At 60.2% G+C, this 27157-nt stretch overlaps 1 protein-coding gene across 5 annotated transcripts in view; it reads right to left on the reverse strand.

Moving 5' to 3' along the window:
• Positions 1-27157, reverse strand: part of INPP5A (inositol polyphosphate-5-phosphatase A) — a 184306-nt gene that overhangs the window by 95287 nt on the left and 61862 nt on the right. For all 5 annotated transcript variants that reach the window (XM_057308434.1, XM_057308432.1, XM_057308433.1 and 2 more), the window contains exons 3-4: positions 15109-15209; positions 11441-11528 (exon numbers count right to left, since the gene is read on the reverse strand). In XM_057308434.1, coding sequence (XP_057164417.1) covers positions 11441-11528; positions 15109-15182 — 162 coding nt within the window. In that variant the 5' untranslated portion in view covers positions 15183-15209. The remainder of the gene's footprint in view (positions 1-11440; positions 11529-15108; positions 15210-27157) is intronic.

Genomic DNA, 27157 nt, shown 5'->3' on the forward strand with positions numbered 1-27157 from the left:
ACACAAGGTGCAGACCAGGGCAGGGAGGGCTGGCATCCCCTGAGAGTCCCAGGGACAGGACCTCTTCTTCCTGCCACCCCCAGTGTCCAGCCCGGGGCCTCTGTGCCTGGCAGCCTCTCATTCCGGACACCAGTGAATTGGAAATGGTCACAGGGAACCGTGACTCTTGGGGCAGCAAGATGTACTATCTGCCATGAGCCCTGTTTTAAGTCCTAAGTCCTCCCGGAAGGGGCCATCCCCCCATTTCCTGTGTCCTTCCCAAGCTGCCCCTGGCACCCACACCTCCCATTTTCCTGTTAGGCCACGTAGATCCATGCTGCGTGGCCACGGGGACCGGGCCAGAGCTTGGGCTCCTGAAAGCCTTTTCTCCAGATGCCCAGAAGAACCACAGCATCTGAGACTCCAGCCTGCCCGCTACACCTGACCCGGCCGCGGGCCGCTGGTGGAGCCCTGGGGTCATGGCCCTGTGGGGTACAGGGGCTCACAGAGGTCAGGAGGGTCTGCTGTGCCAGGCCACACCTGCGGCCGGACACACCCAGCGTCTCCTCAGAACGCATGGACCAGATAAAATTAACCTTGTGGCCACCGCCCTCCCCGGCTCAACAAGCCCACGCCACCTCATCTGTTAGAGGCAAATAAAAAAGTCAAGCCTAAATGTATAAAAAATTATGATAGAAGCCCTAAATAAGGCAGGCACTGCAAGCTCATTGAGTCAAAAATCAATCAATCAATGAGCGAGTGGATAAGGAGCTCCTCATAAGCCCCAAAGAAATAATTTGCCCAAACACTGGGATTTAACAGTGGAAGACCAAATTTCAACACTTTTAGGAAGTAAATAATGAAAAATCAATTCAAAGAAAAAACAGATCAAGAACCCTGGACCCTGACGTGCCGACACATTTATTGCTGAGACCGTTTCTCGGCTGACCCGAAAACTTCGGGAGGTGTTTATTTACTTTCAGCACCTTCCAGAGATCAATATTTTTAATTTGGATCCGAGTTATTATTTTTCACATCACAGCAGCGGGGAGCAGAGTAAAGTGGCTCATATTTTAGTGCTAAAAAGATCGATATGACAGCTTCACCTTCACTGCGGGCCCCCGCCGCTGCCCGGCCGCACATCACTGCGTCCCGCGGGGCTGCAGGTGCCGCCGAGGGGAGCGGGTCGTTACCGCCAGCAGAGCAGACAGTGTGATTTAGCTGAGCGCGGAGGGCCCGGTGCCCTCGGAAAACCAATCTTGCTTCTCGCACTCCATCAGGCCTGTCTGGCCCCACAGGCAGGGCGCGGAGGCAGGGCGCAGCGCGGGGAGGGGGACCTCTCCTGGAGCAGATCAGTTCCCTCCTCAGAAACGCATTTCCTCCCTTCCCCTTCCTCAGATCAAAGAACATCAGTAAACTCCATTAATTTTCCATAAATTTCCCCTAAAATCTTACTCAGGAGAGCAGAGACAGGATGAAGGGGCTGATCGTGGGGGGAGGACCTCCTCCAGGAGCACACCTTCTGGCCTTCCCTCTCCAGCCTCCCCTCTCCAGCAGGCACTAGGGCCGCCGAGGGGGCAGGGAGGGGCCCGGCCCAGAGGGAAGGAAGAGAGCAGTTGCTAGCCCCCTAGGCCTCTAGCAGATCCGGGTCAAATGGGAGACAGGACCCCCACTGAGGGAGGCCCAGACCCTCCCAGAAAAGCGATTCCAAGGTCAGCACGGAGCCCTTGGGGCCTGTGCTCCCCCTGTGAGGACCCTCATCTCGGCAGTGCAAAACACAACACAGGGTTGGGCATGAGGAAGGAGCCCCCAGAACAGGGAGCAGAAGTAAGAAGGAGCAGTTTGCTGGCAAGCAGCAGTCAAGGGGAGCCCCCGAGCGTGGGCACCAGAGTGGGAGTGTGGGAACGCGCCACTAGGCCAGGAGCCAACCCATCCTAGGTGTGGCCAGAGCCCTCCTGGGGTGAACCCAACCCCCACCCGCCCCCGGTAGGCAGGGCCCTCCTAGGGTGGATGGGACCCTCCTGGGGTGGACGGAGCCCTCCAGGGCCCAAGGCCTGTCCCCCGACTGCATGGTCTGACTACGGGGGGACGGACAAAGCAGCCACTGCACTTCCCTGGGACACGGTGGATTTGCAAAGCAAAGCTTTCAGGCTGGGGTGGGGGGAGGAGGTGCCTCCCGGAGGGGAGTCTTCAGGGGGCATCAGAGTCTCCTCCCTGGCTTCCCCTGCACACAGACGAAGCACGCTCCCGGGATGCCATGGCATCCTCACAGAAAAGAAACTCACCTGGACACCTCTTTCCAGGAACCAAATCAGCCAAGGGCTGAAGGCGCCGGCTGGGACACGCGGGCAGCAGAGGCGTCTGTCTCCCTACCGTGGGCTCGGAGCAGGGAACTGCTCCACAGACAGCACACCTTCCTGGGGCCTCTGGCTGATGCCAAGTTCCCGGTGCTAAGGGACGCCGACACGGCTCTGGCTGTAGACCCCTCTGCCCAGAAGGAGCCCACTTGTAGAGCTTCGAGGAGAAGTCAGCTTGCATGTGTGATGGCAGCCCTGCGGTCACAAAAGCACTCTCCACTGACCCCGTGTGCTCTCAGTGCGGCGAGGCCCCAAGGACGAGCGTCCAGCTCCGGCCTGCCACTCACTGCCTGGGAGCATTCACAGCTTTCCACACCCTCCGAGGGGCCCACGACTTGCCCTAATGAGACAGGTGCCCTCCTGGGCCTGCCGGCCACGCAGGCACCAGCCCGGCACCAACAAGGGCGGCCTGCACCTGCCGCCCCAAAGGGCGCGTCTGGTCTGCTCAGCAGACGCAACACCTGGGTTTGGGCCCAGCTGCTGCACACACAGATCTGAGGCCGCCGGCCACCCGACAGGGACCGGCTAAGGCAGCTGGCATGTGCTACCTTCCTGTGGCAGGCCCTGTGGCAAACGTGGCCAGGGCTGCCCGTGAGGATGGCACCACGGCAGCCACGTCCGTGCTCTCTGCACTCAGAGACAAGGGACGGCCCCACTCACTTTTCCTCACCTGGCCATTTGCCTGGCCGGGGTTTCAGAGGCCCTGTGGGATCCTGTCCCCGGCTGCCCTCACACCCCGCCGCAGGCAGACCGGAGCCCAGTGCCCACTGCCTCCAGCTTCGCCACCAAACAAACGGCCTGTTCTATCTCCCGCTGAGCTGGCGCTGCAGAGAGAAGGCCACTGAATGAGCCCGTTCGCCTGCAGCCTTACGTTTCAGAGCCCCACTGTCCCAGAAACCCAGGGCACCAGCCTGCACCTCCTAGGAGTGGCCCCTGACGCTGTGTGTGGGGTGCCCAGGCCAGCCCGCACGTCCTGCTTCAGGAGCCAGGTGCCCCACCCCCATCCTCCTCCTCCTCCTCCTCTTCCTCCTCTTCCTCCTCTTCCTCCTCCTCGCAGGTCACCAGTGAGGGCAGGACAGGGTCGCTGGGGCAGGGAAGGGAACGTGGGGGTGGCCTCTGGCCGTGCCTCCTTGGGGCCTTCACCAGCCCGAGAACCTGGGATTCACACGGATCAACGAGCCTGCACTGCCCCCTCCCCTGGGCCTGCCCGTCACGCAAACGAGCAGCAGGACAGTCAGAGACGCTCACTCCTGCAGTGAAGCAAGATGAGGAAATTATACCAAAATGAGTTTGCAACTTCTTCCTCATTTAGCCACTTCTGAAGCTAGAGTATAGGAAAGCCGTTACCTTCACATCCCCCATCGACGTTCAGGCTTTTCAGGTGGTAAGTGATGCGTTTTCTATGTTCCTCCCGTGAAATGAGACACAATTCCTGTGCTATCAGGTCTCTTGTCAATAGACACTCAGAAAGCCTGGAAAACTTCACCAGCTACTTCCCCAGCGTCAAGTCTGTGTGGCCGTGCCCTGGGCTGCTGCGAAGTCAACTCTGACCGATGGTGGGGCACCTGAGAATCCAGGGGGAGCTTCCCAGTAGGCAAATCCTGGAAGGCTTCCTCTGGGAAGCATCTCAGAGCATTTCAGGAGTCCAGGCGCACCCCATAGCGGCGGATGCTCCCTAGGATCCAGACGGCAGCACGTCCCGCTGAGCAGGTGCAGAGCTCCATGTGTCCTCTAGGGACCCTCCTCCCTAAGCCTGGACCCCTGGACCGGTGAGGCCACGTGGCAGCCCCGCACGCTTTCCGTTCTGCAGGGCCCAGCACACACGGCGGGCCAGGGACCGGAGCGCCCAGGCCCCAGGAAGCCGGCACGGTCTGGGAAGTCCCACGCACCTTGGAGCCCATCCTTGTAACTGAGCAGGCGTGTGAATCATCTTTACATGTCACGTGCCTGACTCTAAGTGCAACTCCACGTGGACTCCATCGCTGAACCCAGTGACGCACGGAGCAATGTCCTCATGGGGCAAACAAGACAGCAGGGGAGGGGGCGCTGGCAAAGAGCCGGTGCGCATGTGAACACACGATGGTCCTTCAGGGAAGGAGGGCCCCACGGGAGGGGAGGAGGCCGTGTGCAGCGAGTAAGGGAGCGCACGCAGAGGGCAGGCCTGGGGGAGCACGGGTGCTGGAGGAGGGAATGTGCGGGACATGCGGCAACGTGGCTGTCACCTCCTCCCAGACCATGGGCACCGCGGGGTCTCCATCCGCGGGGAGCGATGACCCAGTGACGGCGATGCCTGCCTCCTCCTGCCTGCCCACGTTTTACGTGTGTTCTACGAGCGTGGGCAGGCAGGGATCCCGCGGACGCTGAGGATTAGCCAGGGTGCCGAGCCGTGGCCGCTGGCTTCTCCACCACATGCTGTGGTGTCCCCAGTGACCTCCAGTCAGTCCCCAGCATGGAGTACGGGTCACGTGGCATCCCACCACAGAGTGCCTGGGAGGGACCCGGGGGCAGGCGGCAGGTGGAGGGCCTCAGGGCCACGGGGATGGGGAGGGGGCGCCCAGGGCTCCAGTCCCACTTGGAGGGACCTTCTGTCCCACTACCTGGTGTTCTTTCTCTCTGTGGCAAGAACAGGACGAGAGCACCTTCAAAGCTGCTGTGGATTAACTCTGGAACACCTGTGCTCTTTGTGGGCAAATCCAAACACCTTAACCGGAGGTTACTAGCTCAGAGCCTGCCGGGACATGGAAGGACTCAGCGTTCTGTCTCAGAGAACATCCCCCCCAGGCAGAGGGCGGCCGGGCGGCCATCCATTCCACGTTCCATCAAGCAGTGGCCTGCAAGTTCCGGTCCTCTCGGGCAGCCCCAGGCAGGCACCTGGGCCTGGGCACCGTGGGGGCGAGCCCCCTTCCTCGTGGGGTCTTTCTTTGCTGCCATGTGGCTTCCAGAACACCCCCGCCCTTGCCTTCCCCCCACCTCGCCCCCTGCCTTGCCCTGGATGAGTACATCTCCAAATGTGGGGGTCCCAGGCCCGATCCATGGTCTTAAATAAATCTGAACCCCGACAGGCTCACATTCTGTCTTCCCTTGAGCTCACACCGGCACATCCACAGCCTTGGACCCCACGGGGAGGGACGAGGGGTGTCCATGTCTCATGTACAACTGAATCCTTCCTCTCCATCCCCAGGACCCCCGCTCGTTCACGGACTCAGAGCCCGTTTACTGAGCACCCAGGATGTGCATATGGCCCGACTCCAGACCCTGGGCCAGAGCAGGCAGGACAGGGTGATAATCAGGGTTCGGGGGTGCAGGGCAGTGGAGAGTCAGAAACGAGGTCGCCAGCAGGGGTACAGGGCAGTCACCGCAGGAGGCAAGGGCCTGGGGGCACCTAGGGGCACCCACACCGGACGCAGCACACGAGTCTTGGACCACCCGTCCAGCTCACGCGGCTGTGCGAATGCCCCAGGCCAGGGTCCTCAGTCTGCCCGAGGGACATCACGCGAGTCCCATGGACAGGACGGGGCCCTGCCTTCTGGAGCCTGGCGGCGCCCTGAAGAAGCCGACTTCCCGTCTGACTTTCCAGGAGAAATGCAAGCAGGTGGTGACCAGACCAGCAGCCAGGTCCCTGCACAGGGGACAGCCGGTGGGATGAAGCAAGCCTCCTGCCTCAGTAAATGGCCCCCAGCATGATTCTTAGGAGTCAACAAAATCTAACATAATTGCTGTGGTTTTAAGTCTAAAAAAGCCCTGGGAGCATCTCCTGAACCAAAAGCTCAGGATGGCAAATGCTGCTTTGGCGCCATCTCCTGGTGACAAGCAGCATCTGTGGGCTCCTGCCTCTGCCCGCAGGACGCCCCACTGAGCCCCCAGGTTGAGCCCCCCCCCACGTCCACAGCCCCCCCAGCTCAGAGCCTCCCCCAGGCTGCAGCCCCCTGTAGGCCCAGAGACCCCTAGATCCAGAGCCCCCCAGGCGGACCCCCGCGGTCCAGGCCGCAGCCCCCCAGGCTTCCGCGGCGCGGGGGACCCCCACGGTCACGCTCATAGACCAGGTGCAGCTTCAGGTTTAACCTCTTTCTGGGAACAGACCGCTATTTTCTGATCCCTATTAATACCTGTGACAGCATTTATGTACAAGATAAATTCATTTCAATTTCCTTTTTCAATTAATGGCCTATTATTTGAACCACACTCAGCTAAAAATATTGCTCTAATACTATTAATCTTGTAAAAACTAAATTTTCCTCCTTCTGACAGCCAGAGGCCACCAGGCTGGGGCGGGAGGGTGGCCACACAGCCAGGGTGGCCAGCCCTGCCCAGGACTCTGGGGGTGCAGAGTCCCCTCCACCAGGACGCCCAGAGGCCCCCAGGAAAGACGGTTCTACACACGGCACGCTGAGGCATGGTGCGCCACAGGCCCCGGGTCAACAGGATGTCATCGCAAACCATCAGCATCTCAGTCATGAGCTAGGATGACAGACGCGCATGGACCTCTATGCCAACTCTGGGATGAGCTCCAGCGTCTGCAGCACCAGTGACCACAACCCCCCCCCCCCCCCGCCGCCAAACATGGCTGTTCAAGTTATCCAGTGGCCATTAACACACCTCACACGGGACTGTGGCTGTGGGAGAGGACCCCCCACCCCCGCCGGAGGACAGGGACCCTGGAAGGAAAGCCAGGCCACAGCACCAGGGGGCCGGGAGAGCGCCCACCCCCGCTGCAGGTAGGTCAAGCCCACTGGCCCAGCCTCCGACACCACGCAGTCCTGTCCACACCTGCAGACACCTGCAGACACACCTGTCCACAGGGGCTCAGACCTGGGGTCCCCTCGTCTGCTGCCACCCTGTGCCGGATCAGTCCCACCCAGCGAGGGGTCGCCCCGAGCACAGTCTGAGGCTCGAACCAACCCCCATGGCCGTGTCTCCCACTAACATGCCATCTCTGCATTTATGACCAAGACAGGAAAGTGCTGCCAATTTTAACTGAAATGCCATGGGTCTTGGTTGCAGCTGGTCTCAGAGGCTTCAGATTTGAACACCTGTGCGCTGAAGAGTAGACTAGAGGCAACGTTATGGTTCAGCACTTCAGTGCACCAACTGGATCGCAAGATCCTCCAGGGGCAAGAGCGCGGGCTCCAGACTCTGAGCTTCCTCCTGGGGGGCCTGCAGGCGGGGCCCCCTCCCCAGACACCCTGTGCTGGGCAACCCGCCATATGACCATCCCACGGTGTGAAAATCTCTCCCTTTGGTATTCAAAATTATTTCCAGTTTTTGCCATCACATAATTTTTGAGGCCCATCCTTACACATAACTATCTGCAAGAACGGTTATTTCTTCAAGGACACTGCTGAGTTACGGGGGTGCCTGTTTCCAGGTGTCGTTTCCACCGCAAACTGCAGAACGACATTTTGAGATAAATCCCAAGGGGTGACAGGAGACCAAAACAGCCGCTCCTGGGCCCGACGGCCGCCGACATTCTGCCCCTTCTCTTCTCAGCCAAGCGAGTGCTTTTAAGGAAGAGAGATGCAGTTGTGTGAGCACGGGAGGCGGAGACACAGAGCGGACGGTGGAGAACGGGACAGTGAGCATTTCAGGAAAACTTCCAGAGGCAAGCATGAGAGACACAGACGGACGGCTGCAGGCCTCTGCGGAAGGGCCGTTTCTTCTCACGAGTATGCTGGCCCGGCCCCTGAGGACTTGCTAACCCCCATCAGCCCCGAGCGGCCACAGGCTGGTCTCTGCCAGACCCCTGCTGGGTCTGCTGGGTGAGCCTCCTGACCTCGACGGCCGTGGCCTCGTTCCCCAAACACCGCTGCTCGGACCTGCGGGGTGAGGCTCCTGACCTCGACGGCCGTGGCCTCGTTCCCCAAACACCACTGCTGGGACCTGCGGGGTGAGCCTCCTGACCTCGACGGCCGTGGCCTCGTTCCGCAAACACCGCTGCTCGGACCTGCGGGGTGAGCCTCCTGACCTCGACGGCCGTGGCCTCGTTCCGCAAACACCGCTGCTGGGACCTGCGGGGTGAGCCTCCTGACCTCGACGGCCGTGGCCTCGTTCCGCAAACACCGCTGCTGGGACCTGCGGGGTGAGCCTCCTGACCTCGACGGCCGTGGCCTCGTTCCGCAAACACCGCTGCTGGGACCTGCGGGGTGAGCCTCCTGACCTCGACGGCCGTGGCCTCGTTCCGCAAACACCGCTGCTGGGACCTGCGGGGTGAGCCTCCTGACCTCGACGGCCGTGGCCTCGTTCCGCAAACACCGCTGCTCGGACCTGCGGGGTGAGCCTCCTGACCTCGACGGCCGTGGCCTCGTTCCGCAAACACCGCTGCTCGGACCTGCGGGGTGAGCCTCCTGACCTCGACGGCCGTGGCCTCGTTCCGCAAACACCGCTGCTCGGACCTGCGGGGTGAGGCTCACTGGGCGCACTAACCCGCTCTGCTGCCGGTCTGGTTCCACCCGTTTCCCGACCCACTGTCTTCGTCATGCACTTCTGCTCTTATGTTACTACTTCCTTCCTTCTGCTTTGGGTTAATTTGCTCTTATTTTTGAAATGCTCCAACGTAAGCATTTAATGCTAAAAATTCCCCACGTGAGGGCGTCTCACAAATCCTGAAGGTCTCGATTGGTCTTTCACGTCATCAGACCCACGTTTCAGTGTGCTCAGTGAAATTCTCTTTGACTCCTGGGGTATTTGCAAGTTTGCTGTTTATTTCCAAATATTTGGGGGTCTTCCAGATATTATTTCTGTTCACTTCCAATCTACCTATTCTGTGCTTAGAAAACAGGTATGTGGTCTTGGCCAGATGCCAGATTTCCACGTGCACGTGAGCATCCCACGTGGACACGATCTGAGCCCCCCGCAGCCAGAGTAGGAGGGGCTGGAGTGCGTGAACAAGTGGAGGCCTCAGAACGATGGCCCTCAGGGCGGCCTGAACCCTTGTGGGGCTGCTCTGCACTGGTCCAGAAAAGCTCATGGTGAGCCTGCCCGAGGGTCTCCTTCCAAGTCTCCTTGACCTTCACTTTGAAAGATGTTTCTGGGGAAACCTAACGGCAGCTGGCAGCCGCCCCGTCCCACGGTGCTGACTGCACCCCACGGTGTGCATCCAGCGTTTTCTGTGGCTCCTTCTCTGGTCGGTGTCCCATCAACAGCAGTGGGATCACACCGTGGGCAGCGATCCTCGGTCCACCGGCAACAGTGGTCAGTGGGAGGAGGCACTGAAGCCTCTGTGGTCACTGATCTGCTCCCCTGGCCGTCAGAGGTCTGACACTGGGCACACACACCCCACCCAGCTATGTCCTCTTGAGGCCGGACCTCCTCATCCCTACAACAGGCCCCCCTTTCCCCTGGGACGCCGCTCGCTCTGAGGCCAACCGCAATACTGACCAGGCGCTCTCACTTCCTCGGCGTGTGTCTGCCCGGCTATTTCCTTTATCTTTTACTTTTAAAATACTGAGTCTTCCATTGAAAAGAGGCCGTGCAGACGTGAGGACATTCTCCATGAGGAGAAGGTGAGCAATGACCGCCGTGGAACGTGGCGGCTATCATGGCAGGGCAGAGCGCCAGCAGAGACCAGCGTCTGCGGATGACAGGGCGTCATGGACGGAGGAACGTACACCCTGTTGGCAGTACTGCCATCGGGCTGAGCCTCAGCTGGTGACATTCACTCCGCTGGAAACTTGGGACAATAACTGGATCTATGCACCTACATGTTTTGTCAAATTTTTAAAAATTCCAGCCATTACCCATCGGGTATCTGCCTGTTTTCTGTCTCCTGTCCTCCTGGGGTTCCAGTTCCACGCGTGTGGCACCCTGGATGTGCTATCCTGGGCAGGGACATCCGTGAACTCCTTCCACGTTTTATTCTGAATAGTTCCCACCGCCAAGACCCCAAGTTCGATTATCCTTCCTTTTCCTCTGCAGTGTCTGGCCCGCTGTTCACCCAACCAATGCATTTTTCATTCCAGCTACTATGCTTTTCATCTGAACGCAACGGGAGGCAGAAGTTGGGTCACAGCACAGGGAAGCATGAGGGTCAAGGGTGTTTTTCTGTCAAGGATGGGCTGAGAGCAAGCGGCCAGCGGGCAGAGGCAGGCAGGCCACAGGAGTGGGCGGGGCTGTGACCTGAGCACGGCGGGGCCACGCGGAGGTGTGGCTGACACGGTTGGTGGGAAGGCCGCCTGTGAGTGTGGAGAAGGGTGGGTGTGCCCGAGGACCGCAGCAGAGGCACGGGGCAGCCATGTGACAATGACCACCTCAGCCACAGAAGACACCACCAAACCGGCACAGACGCCCCAAATTGAAACACCGAGAACCATCAGATGCCCTTGTAACCAAAGGGCGATCTCCACATGCTGCTCCCCACTCAGGACGCGGCTCCCCAGCCCTGCCCGCCTTGGCACACAGGCACCCGCTGCTCCACACCACCAGCACGCAATGGCTGAGCACCTGCTGCATACCACGCTCCTGGCAGCATGACAGCTGTGGCATGAAGGATGCCGGGAACAGAACACGGAAGAAACCAAGCTAACGGAGCAGCTCTGAGGCTTCCCCAAACACACGGACCGTGAGGACATAGGCCTCCGAACCAACAACCAGCTACTCAAATCCTGTCTGACACCTGCTCCTCCAAGAAGCCTCCAGCCGTCCCCATCTCCTTGTACCTCCCGCAGCCACTGCAGCCAGCGGGGCCCCCTTTCCAGGTGTCCACTGTGCCCCGGACCAAGGACTCTTGCGGAGAAGGGGCAGCTCTCTGTCCTGCTTCCCTGCCAGGGAGCGGAGGGCTGCTTGGGCTCACAAAGGCCCCGGGCTGTAGCCTATGAGCAGGACCGGCACAAACAACCCCACAGACAGATCCAGCAACGCGTGTAACCCCTCCTCTCTGTAAAGCGCCCCCAACTCACCCTCCTCAGCCCACAGGCCACAGCCCTCCTGGGCCCCTTCTTGGCTGCCCCCCTCCCGTGGACCCCTTCCGTGCCGCTGACATCCTAACTCAGGCTCGGCCGCGTGTGCTGCCACAGAGAGGGGCCCTCAGTGTCGACCTCGTCAGAGAGGGGCAGCTCCCACAGACGCGCCGTCGGCCCAGCGCCGACCCAGGGGCGCGGAAGTGCACTCACCGTGAAGTGCTCCTGGGACTTGAAGTTCTCGTCCAGGTAGACGCGGGCCCTGTTGTACTCCTTCATCGCGTCACTAGACAGCAGCTCTCTGGAAGGCAGAAGTGAGCGCTTCAGTACAAAAGCCACACTAGACGCTGCGTCCGAGGCCCAGGCTACTGGCTGGGACACTACGCCGGTGTCGCCCTGACAACACCCCTGACCCGCGGGGCGGGGGAGCAGAGACGAAGACCCACCGTGTGCACGGGGCAGGTGAGGGCCGCTCGTCATCAGCTGTGCCCCCATGATGCCCAGATGCCCAGGGATGCACGGGACCCAGACGCCTCTCAGGGATGGAGACGCAGAGGCACGGTGGCACTGCGGGCTCGGCCAGGGCCACGCACCGCGACAGCACGACCCCAGAGTCTGTGGGGCCTCCTGGCTGTTTGTGCCCGGTCGGCAACGGCAGGAAACCACACTCACAAATGCCGCCGGGCCCAGGCAGCTGCACCACGCTCGTCCCCCCCCAGGGAGAGGCTGAGTGCTGTGAGCAGGCTGCTGGCGCCGCACGACACGAAGGAAGAAGGGTCTGTGAACACCCGGAGAGGGGCTCACCCGTGCTGGTCTGTCTCCTTGCACAACCAGAAAAACGTTAAGTGGGTGCCTCTCCATCATCTCGGCAAATGTGGCTGGAAAGGGCGCCACTGCCCCCAGAGCCCGTGAACACAGCAGAGCGGCGAGGTGAGTCAGGGCCTCCCTGCTTACCTGCTGGCCCCACCGCTGAGGCCCCCTGCCCACCCCACCTGCCAGCTCAGCGGCCCCAGTGCCGGGCGGCACAGCACCATCCGAGCCGCCAGCACGTGGGCCACACGGAACAGGGGCTCCAGCTCAGGAAGTAATACGGAACGCACGCGGAAAAGAAGGGAAGAGGATCAGACCGGCCCTCCAGCGCATCACCGCCCGCAGGAACCAACCTCAGATGCGTCCGGGGCAGACAACGCCACATAGCAGTCATTGCATCTGGCGCCGTCAAAAATTAAGTTGGCGTGCAAAGACACAGCAAAATGTGACTCACAATCTACAAAAACGCAGTCGACGGAGACGGGCCGAGAAGGACAAAAACTAGCCGGAAAACACCCGGAAGGAACCAGGTATCGTAAATAAGATCGAAGAGTTCAAGGAAAACATGAGCGTGGGGAAAGGCAAAAACGAAAGCCACAGATTGAACATCCCCAGCCGCGTGGACGTAAACACAGGCGAAGACCTGAGGAGACAGACAAACGACGTCAGTGACTACAGGACACAGCGATTACCCAAACTGAAGCAAAGAGGCAAAGCGGCCGGAAAAGCTAGAGGAGAATGAGCTGCAAGAGCTGAGGGGCCTGGCTGACGCTGCGACCCCAGCAGACCGGGGTCGGGGAACCAGACAAGGGAAAGAGGAAAATATTTAAGGAAATAGCGGACAAACGTTTTCCAAATTTGATTAGAGTTAGAAACCCACTGACAAAGCTCAAAGAACCCCACACGAGACAAACACAAGGGAAACCAAACTAAAACACAACATGATCGAGCTGCTGCAGACCAGCCAGGAAGACAAAATCCCACCGTCGCGGGCAGACACATCGCACAGAAAATGAAGACGAGGACAACGGCCAAGTCCCCGTCAGAAACCACGTGACGTGGGACAGCGCCATGATGTCCTTTAGGGACGAACACAGAAACGCTGGCGAGCCAGAATTCTACTCACAACAAAAACATCCTTCAACCCGAAGACAAAGACTTTCTCAGACAAACAAGAGCTGAGAGAATTTGTCACCAGTGACTTGTGTGGAGATGAACGTCACAGAAAGCCCTGGGCTGAAGAAACACGGTACCAGACAGAAACCGAGTCTCTGCGGGAGAACCGAGAGCACTGGAAACGGCAGAGAAAGTGGGCAGAATAAATGACATCTTCTCTCACTGTGTCATCTTTTTAAAAGCTAACGGTTCATAGCAAACACAGTAACAGTGGGTGTCCCATACAGTGCTGGCAGGCGTAGAAAGAACCAGACAGCGGCGCCAGGAAAGCCACGTGTCCACACATGCAGGGCCGGGACGTGGGGCAGGGCCATAGGATGGGGACACGGGAACCTGGACGTGGGACAGGAATGCAGGGTGGGGACACACAGTGGGGACATGGGGACCAGGGGGTGGGGCGGGGACGCAGGGTGGGGATGCAGCATGGGGACGCGGGGCAGGGATGAGGGGACGCGGGGCGGGGACTAGGACAGGATGGTCTCCCTCTACAAGCCTGCAGGGCCCCTCCGGGAAATGCCTGGCTCTTCCCACACGTCCTTTGCACGGCTTCCCAGGGCCCTTTATGTTCTCAAGTACTAGCTTTTGTCGCTAAGCTCTGTGGCAGGTGTCCTTCCCAGGTGTGGCTAAACATTGACTTCGCGTAGTGTCGTTTGATAATTTTCACGTTATCATTCATCATTTAACATTCAAATTCCTCAGTCTTCTTTGGTAGGTGACATGCTCTGCACCTTCTTAAATCTCTCCCTGCCGCGGAGCCAGACACGTTGTCCTTCCTTTCGTCTCAGAGTTGTCATGACTGTGTTTGACGTCTACTCTGACACAACCGAGACTCGTCCTCATGTGCAAGGCAGGGGCGGCGAGGGTCCAGTGTCACCTTCTTGTGCAAAGACACCAGCGATGCGGCTCCTGCCGTGTGCACACGGCTGGGCAACGCGGGGTGGGGGTCCTCCTGCAGCCCATCCCCACCTGCACCCCTCGCCCGGCCCTCACTGCTCCCCAAGGAGCCTGTAGCCCAGGCTGGGGGGACGCCCACCTCATACTTCCGTAGTATGATTTTGGCTATTCTTGGCTATTTAGCTATATCCCCTTGCTTTCCCATAATAATTTTATAATTAGTTTAAGTGTTAAAAAGTTTTTTTTAATTAAAATTGCCTTAAAATTACGTTATTTTGAGAAAATTTGGCCATTCTTTTTAAAAAATGTGCCATTTAGCAAATGACCCCCAGCTTAACAACTGAAAACATGGATGGCTTGTGTCCATCTACAATGTCAGGGACCCCGAGCAGGACTGAGCATGGTGACCACAGCTAAAATCCTCCTCAGGCCACGCGGCAGGCGCCAGGGCTCTGAGCGCGGCTCCCTGCCAGCACAGTGGCCTTCAGTGACCAGACTCGGAAATCGGGAAGCATCACCTCACACTGAGCGGGCAGGAGCAGTCACGGTGCCCAGAGTCCACGGCTGGGGCGAGGCCAAGGCCATATCCAGGGGACACGGAAGGCAGGCAGAGGGGTGCCTGGGGGCAGAGAGGACGTCCCGGGCACTCAGGCCACGGGCAGAGCAGAAGGAAGGCAGCTGCCACAGCCACTCCTGACACCGACAGCTAGATGGGGACCCCGCTTCTCAGTGCGGGGCCTCACAGGCTTACTTCCACCCCCGCCCCACCCCCGCCCCCGCAGGTCCACTTCCCAGGCCCGTGCGGACACCTTAGTGCCCCTTCCCAACAGCACCGGTGGGCCTGTCCTCCAAGGGGCACGCTATTACCTTAACCTTCACCTGACCAGGAGCACGCTATCACCATAACCCCCCCGACCAGGGGCACGCTATCACCCTCTGCGCCCCCCCGACCAGGGGCACCGCGTGCCGGGAAGGGCATGGCACACACCGCTGGCACTTACTTGACAAACTTGTCCACGTGGGACATGGAGGCCTCGTAGTTCTTCCCTCCGAACTCCTGGCAGTGCAGCGCCATGAAGTGCGGCTTGTGCGTGTGCACGACCTGGGGAGGGAAGCGCAGGACAGGCCGTCAGAGGTTCCGAGGGCTGCACGGACACCCTGTGAGGGAGGCAGCTGCCAGGACAAAAGGCCCCACCCACGTCCAGTAAATAACAGGAACAACTTCTAGGAATCAAACCACCATCATGCGTCCGATTGTTCTGGCTTCCCGCGTCTTCTGTTTTCCCAACGCTTAGACAAGACTCAGAATTTCTTGGAACGTTCTTCAATAATTCAGAAGTGTCTCCCCCCAGTTACAGAAACTCCCACGTGCCAACTGAGGTGCGCCCGTGAAGTCCCAAAAGAACAAAGAGTCCAGGTATCATCTCACTGCCGACACCCGGGAACGTCCTCCAGAAAGGCTGCGAGTCCCGCGGGCACCCACGCGTGAGCGTGCATGCACAACACACACATGTGTGTGAGCGCGTGTAAGTGTACGTAAGCGCTAGTAAGCAAGCACGTGGGCCGGTGTGGGCATGCACACACTTCCAACCTGCCTGGGAGTAAGCCGAGCTGACCACACGTGCGCTCAGCAGGGGCGGGCGCCGCCAGGTGCACAACTTGCACATGACCTCTCGACAATGCCACGGGGCAGGCGCCCAGCAGCCGTGTCACCGCAGGGCACCCAGGCCACGTGGCCACCAGGCCGCTGCCCCACAACAGCCAGGGGATCCAGGCCCTGGTGGTGGCTCTTCTGCGGTCACGGCATTCTCTCTCCGCAGGGCTGCTGCAAGCCGCAAACCCACCCTCCACTTTTGTTCCTGGACGACATGAGTACACACCCCAGCGACGCTGTCAGGAAGTGTGGTCACTGTCTGGGAGCCCTCCAGCCACCTCACACCCCAAACTGCCCAGCACCGGGGCTCTGACAACTACCTGGGTCATGGCTCAGACCCTGGTCTTCGCTCCCCTGCAGTAAACCACGCCGGGCGTCTCAGGGTTACCCACAGTCACTGAGCCTGTGACCAGCACATGCTCACGGAAGGGACAAGGCACTCGCTGGCCCCACCCCTTGGGCATGGGGGACAGCGTGTCACCACTGCGCTGATGAGACAGCCCAGGGTTGAGAGGGGGGCAAGGGAGGCCGGGGGGCCACTGGGACTGGGACCAGAGGGCCAAGGGAAGGGGGCAGATGTGCCAGGGGCCTGTCCCCATGTCCCCAGCTGCCCGTCACACTAACTGCACTCGCCCATAGCCGCCATGCGCCCCCTCCCAGACACCTCCTGACACAGAGAAGCATTTACCAGAAACCTGCAAAATGACCTTCCCCTTCCCCAAAAGCACCACCGCAGAGGCCGGCCCCCCACACAAGTGCTCTGAGGTCACCTGCAACCCAGCTTCGGACGCTGTTTCTTATTTATTTATTTATTTATTTATTTATTTATTTATGTGACAGAGAGACAGCCAGCGAGAGAGGGAACACAGCAGGGGAGTGAGAGAGGAAGAAGCAGGCTCCCAGCGGAGGAGCCCCATGTGGGACTCGATTCCGGAACGCCGGGATCACGCCCTGAGCAGAAGGCAGACGCTTTAACGACTGCGCTACCCAGGCGCCCCTCAGACGCTGTTTCTTGCTGGCACCCAGGGGCCAGTGAGCCACCCGTGGCCTCAGAGACATGGGCTGCTCTGTGCAGCCCCGACAGGAAGCAGCTGCTTCCAGGATTCAGCCAGGCAGAGCCCACGGAGCTGGAGGGCTGGGCACGGGGGACGGAGGGCGTGGAGCGCCAGGCCTGCACGCCGTGCATCGGGGGACGAATGGCCCACAGCGCGGCCGGGAAGTACCGCACAGTGGCAGCGGCCGCCCGGAAAACAGGCGGCGTGCAGCAGAGCCCACTGGCTCTCGGCTGGGACATAAAAACACAACCCGTAACTCAGGATCTGTTACAAAAGTGAAAAAGTTCTCATAAGAAGAGCATTTAAGCCGACTGGGAGAAGCACCCGTGCTTGGTGCCGGCTGCTCCCTGCTTGCTCTGTGTTCTCTGAAAACGGGTTTCCGGGAAGGTCAGCAAGGCAGTGCCCAACTGCATCACGCACAAGCACGGAGCACCCCCCACCGCTAACCCCTCAGGGCTCGGGCTGGCGGGGACACGGACCTACGGCGAGGCTGGGGCGGGGGACGGGCCCTCAGGTGCTGCACGAGGTGGGTGGCGCGGTGAGCCCTGCCTGGAAGGACGGGGAGCCAGGCCGCACGCCTCTCCTGTGCGCAAACTCAGGAACGCCCCAGCGACAGGGGTGCCAACCTGCCCACCGCCCTGGCAGGTGCACTCACACAGAATGTTCCACGGCGCTCAACAGGACGGCGCCTCACGGAGGGGAAATGGCGGAGATACCAGTTTTGGGACTCACACCCCGGAAGGCAGTGGCGTGTGCGCCCCAGCACTGGACGGGCTCTCGGCCCGAGGTGGCCCTGCACTCCTCCTCGGCAGCACAGAGGACCAGCCTGTCCCCTGGGGCACAAAGACAACTATGCAGTGACCGCGGTGAGAACATTTGCCCCACTATCTGTGGACGCATGACTCCGTGTCTGTCTGCGCGTGCCAGGGTGGCAGAGGGCTGGGTCAGGGTCCACAACTGCCCTCGATCTTCAGAACACAGACGAGGCCTCAGGGCCAGCCTGGACAAAGGAGCCGCCGTGCAGGCCCTCTACCCCAGTGACCCAGCAATGTCCCGCCTGGACAAGGGCAGCCTCCACTTGGCCCCGTCGCTCAGAATCCAAAAGGGAAGATGGCTGGAGGCATGAGGGGCTCTGGACATGCCCCTAACACGTCCACGCCCTCGGTGGCCACATGCTCTGAAAGGCATCTGTGGGATGGACTCAAGCAGCAGGTGTTTGGGCATGTGCAGAGAGTGGTGAGGGCGTCCGTCTGGGCACCGGCCCCCACCAGCCTGCACCTCTGCCCACAGCCCCCACCCTGCCAGGCCGAGCCTCTGTTGCAAGGACGTACCGTGGGGTCATGACCTCGGATGGTCTGGGGTCAGCATCTCTAAAGACCACAGGTAAGCAAAGCCCTTGGCACAGACGAAAGATGCTGACAAAGGGAATCTGCTTTCCCTTTGTTCTTCTAAACCCGCAGGGCTGCCTCTCCCATGCACCACATCCCTCCAGAAGGCCTCGCTCCTCAGCTGGGATGAGGTTTTGAAAGGCGCCCGTGATGCGGGGCAGCCCCCTCCTGAGCGTGGGCTGGATGCAACGCTGAGAGGCACAGGTGAGGGTCATGGTGGCCGCCCTGGCTGCTCCTCCCTGGGCCCCTCCCCCTCAGCCTGAGGACGCTCGCTCCCAAGGAGCCTGGGTGAGCGGCAGGCCCTCGAGGACAGGCCCAGGCCAGAGTCCCTGCCCCAGAAATCGTCCATCTATCTGTCCCACAGCAGTTTGTGCTCTCCAGACTGCAGGACCCTCCTAGCCATCCTTCTGCTCAAGCCGGGCCCTCCTCTCCCTCCCCCTGCTGCTCTGGGCAGGGCCTGGCCGCTTGACCTCGCTCCCCAGGGACGCCCCTCCCTACAGAGTAGCCGGGCCGCCCTGTGAGGCCCAGCCAGCAGCCTGCCCACGCCGTGCAGCTCTTGCAGGAGACAGGGCCTCACCATGGATGCGACATGTCCAGAGGGTGCTGGTCCTGGCCCCTGCTTCCTCATTGTTGGGTTGGCAGCACCCGCAAACTCACGAGGACACAGGGCATTTAGGGGATTGGTGCTGTGGGGTCGGTGACACAGGCCTTCCACCCTTTATCGCAGCACCTCCAAGCCTATCATAGCTGAGGCACCTCCGCCTGCAGCCGGGCGGACAGCTGCACCTTCCACTCCTCCAGCTCCTGCCCCTCCACTCCATTCTGAGTCTTAGACCCAGACCAAACTCCTGGCGATCCGTTCCAGGACCACACACCTGGCCGACGCCGTCCCACAGTGCTACTCGGACAGGACGCGCCGGGGTCCGCTGTGCTCCACCTGGCCTCCAGTCACTGAACCCGCCCCACGCACACACTGCACCCTAACTGAGCCCTACTTCTAGGGCAGGAAAGACCCATGTTCAATATACTTTGGATGGAAAACACAATGATTTTCCAAATTAAATTTAACATATTTGAAACTAAATTTTAACTGATCATAAGTTTAAATAAGCAACCAAAAAAGTGACTCCCGTGATTTTATCTCTGAGACCTTCATTGACAGTGATGCGCTCCGAGCGGTGACCAAGCGACACTTTCTGACGGCGAGCACGGCTCGGCTCTGACGACGTGCACACCTATGCCACGTCTCCCCACGCCGGCACTGCTCCAGGCACATGGCCGTGAAACGGTCACCACTGACCTTTGTCGGGGGCCATGATCAGCGTGGCGTGGCCCCTCCACGTGGAGAAATGTGTACCCGAGCCGTAAACACACACTCTCGTGCAGCCGTCAACAAAAGGTCCCATTCATCTAAACCAAGGCAGCCTGGACTCCCTCAAAGCCGCCACATGTTTCAGACACATACACTCGGAGGACGCCCGAGGGAGGCGCCGGCCTGGCATGCAGGGGGCCCGCACCGGGAGCGCACGGAGCCCCTGACCCCTGCAGCCTCCTCAAAGGGTGCAGGGAGGGCCGGGGGAGGGGGGGAGCAGGGCTCGGTGGAGCGCATTCACAGAGGCTGGCGGGGGCTACTGCGCACATAGCAGCAGGGCCCCACGGGAACCCGGCGCACCTGGGAGCAGCACCAGAGGCAGGGCTCGGTTCCGGGGGTTCCGGAAGTCGCCCCGCAGCTGCCACCTGGCTCCGCTCGGTGGCTCCTCACGTCCCACCCCCACCAGCTCCCCCAGGCCTCCTCTTGCAGATGGGCCCCGAGATGCCCCCGGAAGGCCACCAACCCCCGCTGGACTCCCAGGACACTTCTCCTACCTCCTGCCCCTCTGTGCTCGCTGGCCGCCCTCCACGCCCACCGTACCCCAGGACTGCAAGCCCCGCACTCCGCTCACACCGGCACCTCCACGCTGGAGAAGCCCCGCGTCGCTCCCCGAGCCCCGGACGCACCTGGCTGCACGTTAGGACGGACCAGGCCCCCAGGTGCTGCCTCCAGCACCGGCCCTTTCAAGACCCAAAGCGAAGCAGGAGAGTACATACTGTCCTCCGCACTTAGAAGACATTATGCAGGCATGTGACGTAAACAGATAAAGGGTCATGTGTCACGGGAAAGCAGTTTCTAAAATGACGAGACCTTTATCACGTGTTTTAGAGAAGAAGTGATGAACGATCTTACAAAGAGCTGAGCTGTGAAGAGCAGCGGACGGACGGCGTCTCTCCACAGGCCGCACTCCCCAGCAACAGCAGGCTGGCTCTCGGTACACACACGGGAGATGAGTGTGTCCCACGCTCAGGGAGCTCCCCAAGAGAGACCTCGCCCAGCCCTCTGGCCACCACTGGAGTCACAGCCGTGAGGAGGGGTTGCCTGGGCCGCGGGTGGGTCCCATCGCTGCATGTGAGCAGCCGGTCAGAGCACGTGGCCAGGAAGGGACGGGGCTTGTGAAGAAGAAAGGGGACAGAAAGGAGGAGAGGTGGCCTGGGCAGCTGCCTACGGAGGAGAAAGGGAAGGAAGGGGTAAACGGCCTTGCAGGCGCAAGAGAGCCAGGAGAGCACTGCGCTCAGCGCGGACAGAAGGGGGCACTGTTGGGCTGCGAATCTGCCCAACCCTCCTCCCGCTGGCGGGAAAGGAGAAACAGCAGGAGGTCCAATCCCGCCCCAACACAGGACCACGGAGCACAACCGACCAGCCCACGCTGCAACAGAATTAAATACACTCAAACCACCATCTGAGAACAGGAATCAGAAGTGCAAAAGTCCACCAGAAATGGACCAAAAGAAAAAAAGAAATGACATTAACCTCAGGAAAGAAATGGAAGAAGACAAAACCCTCACAGAAAAGAGGAACAGGTGACAAAGCACCCAAGGGAGGGTCGACTGACAGGAGAGGCTGAGATGAGGGAGGGCGGGCAGGGGAGGAGGGTCGGAGAGGGGGTGGGGGGGCGGGCAGGACATCAGATCAGAACTACCTTGAAAATCATAATCCAAGGAAACTTCCCCCGAATAGAAAGACACCTAGACTTGTGCCTGGAAGGGCTTACCACGCCCCTGAGAAAGTTCAGCCACACGACCCACCCCAGAACGCAGGCGGGCAGACCCCACAGGGCAGGCACAAGTCTCCAGGCCTCCAGGGGCAAAGATCCGAGAGGAAAACCAAGAGGGTCAGACGTGCACTGGTCAGAACCAACACACGAACCAGGCGACAACGGGACAACCTCTCCGAAAACTTCAGTGAGATCCAGTGTGAGCCAATGACTTACACACCCGGCAAGTGTCCTTCAAACGTCAGAGGCACGGAGGAACGGTTTTCAACAGACAGAATCGGGGGAACCCTAGAGCACGTGCGCAAACGTCATCTGTGGAGAGCCACTCAATGCTTTTGGCTTTGCAGGCCACACCGTCTACACGGCAAGAGCTCCAATGTGCCAGTGTAGACAAGACTACACATGTCACATGCGTGTGCGTGCACACACACCCGTGAGCACACACGAGACAAATGCACGCATGTACGAGCACACACATGTGCGCACCCACATGTGCACAAAGACACGGGCACACGCGAGACACAGAGCGACACCATCAAGCACCCTGACAGAACAGACGTGACAGAAGAGTTGGGGCAGCGGCTGTGGAGCACGGACTCCCCTGCGCGCAGGCCGAGAGCGGTCACTGCTGGGCCCCCGCGACTCCCCAGACGGAAGCCCCGTGGAGAGCACTGAGCGAAGGAAATGTGGGAAATGCAGACTGATGGGCAGCGAGGGGCAGAAAGCAAACCAGTGGCTGCCCAGCACGGGGGCCACAGAGCAGCAGTTACAGGCTGCCGGGAGCCGCGTGGACAACGCCAGCCTCCCAGGCAGTCAGAACCCGCCACACCGCCCACCTAGAGCATGCGAAGTCCACCGTATGCCAATTACACCTCCGTAAAGTTATGGAAACATTTTAATTTCCACGAAGATACTAATCCCCTGCAGTACACGAACTGTACGTGAATTAGGAGACGGCGGGAACATCGGAACACAGACCCGGCATTCAGTGACGCGCGGAGTTCCTGTCAATCTTCGTAGGTGTCAGGACACCGACATCGCTTTCAATTCTTCCAGAGACACAGGCGGACATGCTGATGCGTGACGTCATGCTGCTTGGATTTTGCTGCAGTGACTGGGGGGGACAGGGGCACGACCGCAACAGGACTGGCTGCGAGCTGGAAACTGTGAGTGAGGGTAGCAGGCACCGAGGGACATCGTCCTGTTCCCTCGACTTCATGCACATTTTAAATTCATCATAATAAAGAGTTTGTTCAACACACTCATTGTTTAACTCGGTGGGGGCAAGGCCAGAAACCGCCCACCGCCCAGGGCTCTGGAGCTGGGCAGGGAGCCTGTCGGGATGACGGGAAATGCGATCTGTCCGTCTTTGGTCTTCCCCGGTTCCTAATGGCAGGGCAAGGGGAAGCGGGCCCCATTCTGACACTCTGCTTGAAGAACCCTTCTGTTTGCCGGCTCTTAGGGGAGGGCAGGTGCCCGTGCTCAGTGCGTGGGCGTCTGTCACCCTATCACTCAGAGGCAGACAGACACACGAACTAAGGACTTCATTTTAAAACACATTTAATTCTGGCACGTGGTGAGAATTTCAAAATAGCTCATTAGGGAATCATAATTTTAGTAACATACTGTGGAAATCTGCAAGTGAGTGAAGCTGTGGGTTACTTCAGGAGGCGCACGGAAGCGTCTGCGGACAGAGCCCTAAGGCCCTGGCAGGGAAGTCAGGCGGCACCAGCAGGGGGCGACAGGAGGAGCGACTGTGCTCACCCCCGGGGGGACGACGCCGGAACCGCCCTCCATCGCGCACTCTTACCAAACCGCACCCCAGTGCCAGGGGCCCCTTCGGCTGCAATGTCCTCGTGTGACAAAACACACCCCAGGAACCGCTGCCCCGGGGGACACGCGCGTCCTCAGGGTCGGGCCAGCAGCTGCCAGGTGGCTGAGAGCTGGCTCTCTAGGGACAAAGGCCCAGTTGGTTGAATTTACCCATTTCCACGGCATAAATGCCCCCATGGCCAAGCTGAGCTCCTGATGTGACGGCACTGAACGTGGAATTCTGGAGCTGCTCAGCGATACACAGTTACGTTCTCTCCCCTCCTGCAGACAGCAAAACCCAGATCCCAGCAGTGAAATGCAATAAACCAACTAGGATGGGGTGAGTGGGGGGCGGTTGTTACCTCTGGCTTCGTATCACTGACTCTGTTACAGGATTTTTAGTGATGCCGCTTGGAACAGCCAGGAACTGAGAGCAGCCTGACGGGGGCGGGGGGGGGGGGGTCTCCAGGAAGCACGCCTGCTCACAGAGTCCTATGCTGTCCTTCCTGGCAGAGACCCCGTGCCTGGTGCCCTGGGCTGCCACTTCCTGGAGAGCCTGCCTTGGACAGTTGTGAGGACGCCGGGATCCGGCACTCAGCACAAGCCAGATGGAGGAAGCCTGACTGGTGGCGTGGGCTCGACGCCAGCGTGTGTGCCTCGGCCACAGAGATCGGTGTGCGGGATGCGCCAGGCAGAGCTCCGGCGGCTCTGGACCCTGGACAATCCTGGGCAGGGATTCCTTCAGGGCCAAAGACAGGGACAACTTGAGGGTGGACAGGAAAAGCCCCTCCACGGTGTGGGACAGCGAGCTCAGGTCACCTGTGGTTGGAAACACACCTCGATCAACGACACCAGGGCCGGTGGTCTCCAGACCCCAGGCAGGTCCGTGTGAGCAGACGCGAGCCTCTGCCCCACCCAGACCTCCACTCAGCAGGGTACATCCTGCCTGATGGTGACGCTGGCGTACCTTCACCTGGGACAGCGAGCAAGTCACTGCCCAAAGTGCATACTTGCTTCACCAAAATGCTACCAAAAAGGGAGGAGGCTTCTGATAAAAATACATGGGTTCTTTCATCAGAAGGATCAAGAAAAGTATTTTGGAAAAGAGTGATTAGGAACGTGGGCAAGGAAGCACACAAGGAATCACTCGCGCGCCCGCACCACCACACCCACGGCAGCTGGCAGCCCTCCTGACGCTGTCCAGGTGGCCAGTCGGAAGGCGGCCTCGGGCCCAGGGAAGCCGCGAGCCAGCCGCGCCCAGCCCACCGGCCCCTCCGTGGGCCAGGAGTCAGTGTTAAAAATAGCAGCAGCCAGGCCTTGTTAGGCTTTCTGCAGAGAGGAGCATCTGAGTGACCTAAAAAGGAATTACATCCTGCAAACAGGCCAGTGGAAGTCTGATGGCCGAGATAAGGAGCAGAAAGGGGACAGAAGAATTTCTTGAGAGAAAACTTACTGCTATTTACCAAGTCTGCTTGGAAAACATGCTCATCTTGAGACCGTCTGCCCACTCCTGGCCTGGGGCAGCAGGGGCTCGACCTCTACAGGCGTGGCCGCCTTCCCTGGGCTTGGGGGCTGCGCTGGGCAGGCATGGGTGGAAACCAGAGGCCTGCCCCCGGGAAGAAGCCCAGACTCAGCTGCCCGTGCCCTGATGGGACGCCCGCCCGCAGTCCACACCCCGCACACGGCCACCAACCAGGCTGCTAGCAGCCAGCTCTGTGGGCGGCAGGCACTTCTCCCCACGGCCAGCACACAGAAGGCCGCGAGCCTCCGCGGCCTCAGCAGCCGACCGGTGAGGGGTCTTCCAGAGCCTGTGTGAGGCCGGACCCGGGCTCTGTGTCCGGGATGGGTTCAGCCTGGCTGCCGTCCCAAAGCTCAGGGCTGGAGTGTCGTCCGTGCGTGGCACCGGCCCGGCCGCGCCCACAGCTGACCACAAACACCGAGCTGCCACTCCTGGAGGCTCGACGAGCCACCGTGCTGCACACGTGTGCACAGGTCTGCGTGGCTGGACAAGAGACTGCTCCTGTTCCAGACCCCAGAACGTTAAGCGTGGTTCAATTTTAACGAAACTTGTTGCCTTAGGATATCAAAGCTCTACTGGAGCCGGTCGATTTTTAACTTAAAAAGCACTTTCACCCAACCAAGGTGGGTAGCAGGATCAAACCGGGTCCTCGGCAGACATGGCGAGGCCTCCCACCTGCTTCACACTGGCCACAGGGGCCAGCAGTAGCCACACCCCCGCGGTCACCGTGCGAGACACCTCGGCACCCCTTCTGGAAACCCGCTTCCCAATACCCACCCACCACTTCCACGAGGACCCTTCTTTGAGCCATTTCGACTCGCAGGAGACTGTGATCCCATGACCTAGAACACTCCCAGGGCCCACACCTGGCTCTGGTCTTCCTGGCCAGAGCCCTCCTGCCCCTCCCAGTCCCCTAATGATCATCTCCTGCCCCTCCCAACCTCCCAGTCCCACCCGAGCAAATGGCCTACCCTGAACTCAAGTCAGTACCCTCCAGAGCCCACTCAGGCCCCAGCAGATGCTTCTGCCTCCTCTCCCGCCTGGGACCTAAGGATTCACTTCCAGCCCCAAAGCTCCCATGGGAGTTACCACCAACGCTGCTAGGAACCCCGGATCCCAGATCCAGGCAACTGAGGACTCCCCTTTCCTACTGGGTCGTGGGCCCCACCCCTGCCCACTGGTCCAACCAACTTCCTCCTTCCTCACTCGGCCCAATCTGCCCCCGTCCTTGCGGCAGGCGGCTGGCCCTCGACCCAGATGGCCCAGTTCCCTCCTCAGCCTCCCTGCCTCCTGCCTCTTCCTTCCCTTGCCTGCTGCCAGGAAGCCACACCCAAGCCCCTCCCAGTGGCTGCCCTGTGCCGTGGACCCCTGCCCATCTGTGCCTCCTGCCACCGTTTCCTGCCCCTGGAGGCCGCCTTGTCCCCCACCCCAGGTCTCCCGACTCAGTGGCCAGCTGGACTTCTGGCCCTGCAGAGGCTGGGGCTCCCGTCTGTGGCTGTGTAGCTCTGGGCACATCTCCTGACCCTTGCACACCTGTTTTCTCATCTGCAGAGTGGGGCCACAGCACAGGCTATGCTGTGATCCGGGGAGGAAGAGCCCAGCCCGGTGGACGGCAGGCACCTACTGTTCAGGAGCAAGGACTGACTGGACTAGCCCTCTGAGACTGAAGGAGACGGAGGCGTGCAAGTATCACAAACCGTGCCCCACTCCCCAGAGCGCGCAGGACAGGCCGGGGGATCAGGGCCACCGCGCAGTGGACCGAGGTCCAGCAGGCACTTTAATCATGGTTCACAGTGGCCTGCTGTCCTGAACCACGGGCCTGGCGGCCTGCACCGCGCTACCAGCAATGATTCCGTCATCCCTTACGAGATCTCCGGGGGCAGGTACCACTGCCGTCAGGGGCACAGAGAGCGTCCGCCGCTTGCCCGGAGCCACACAGGCAGGAAGGGGCAGCACGAGGATGGGGGCCTGCCTGTCAGTCTCCAGACCTGCAACGGGCTGCCTGCCCTGCTGCCTCTTACTGGGGCGGTGAGAAAGGCTCTGAGCTCCGGGCTGCATCCAGAGACGTTCAGAAAGAAACGAATCTTCAGGAGGTGAGGCACCGTCATCAGCTCTGCTTCCAAAGCTTCCATCTGAGACTACCTTCCAGAGAAGCGCCGTCCACGCTCCCCGAGAGCGCACTGGGAACTGCTAACCCAGAGCGCTGGGGCCCACCGGACGAAGTGGCGAGAGTATCAATCAGCACCAGCAACAAGGCTCCCGGGTCACACCGACAGTGCCTCAGCCACACCCACGTCTGTCCCTGCCACCGCTGCTGCAGGCCCGCGGTCCATCAGGGCAGCACGTCCCACACCCGACTTCTCCAAACCGGCTGGCACACGGCAGCCAACGGCCTTCGCACAGCTGACCTTGCCCTAGGGTCTGGCCAGGTCCTAATTACGATGAATTCTAATTCATGCATTTTTTTCTCTTATGAATTGTGCTTTTGGTGTGTCCAAGAAATCCTTGCCTGATTCAAGGTCACAAGGATTTT

This window comes from Ursus arctos, unplaced genomic scaffold, assembly GCF_023065955.2.
Source record: "Ursus arctos isolate Adak ecotype North America unplaced genomic scaffold, UrsArc2.0 scaffold_7, whole genome shotgun sequence".
Lineage (NCBI taxonomy): Eukaryota > Metazoa > Chordata > Mammalia > Carnivora > Ursidae > Ursus > Ursus arctos.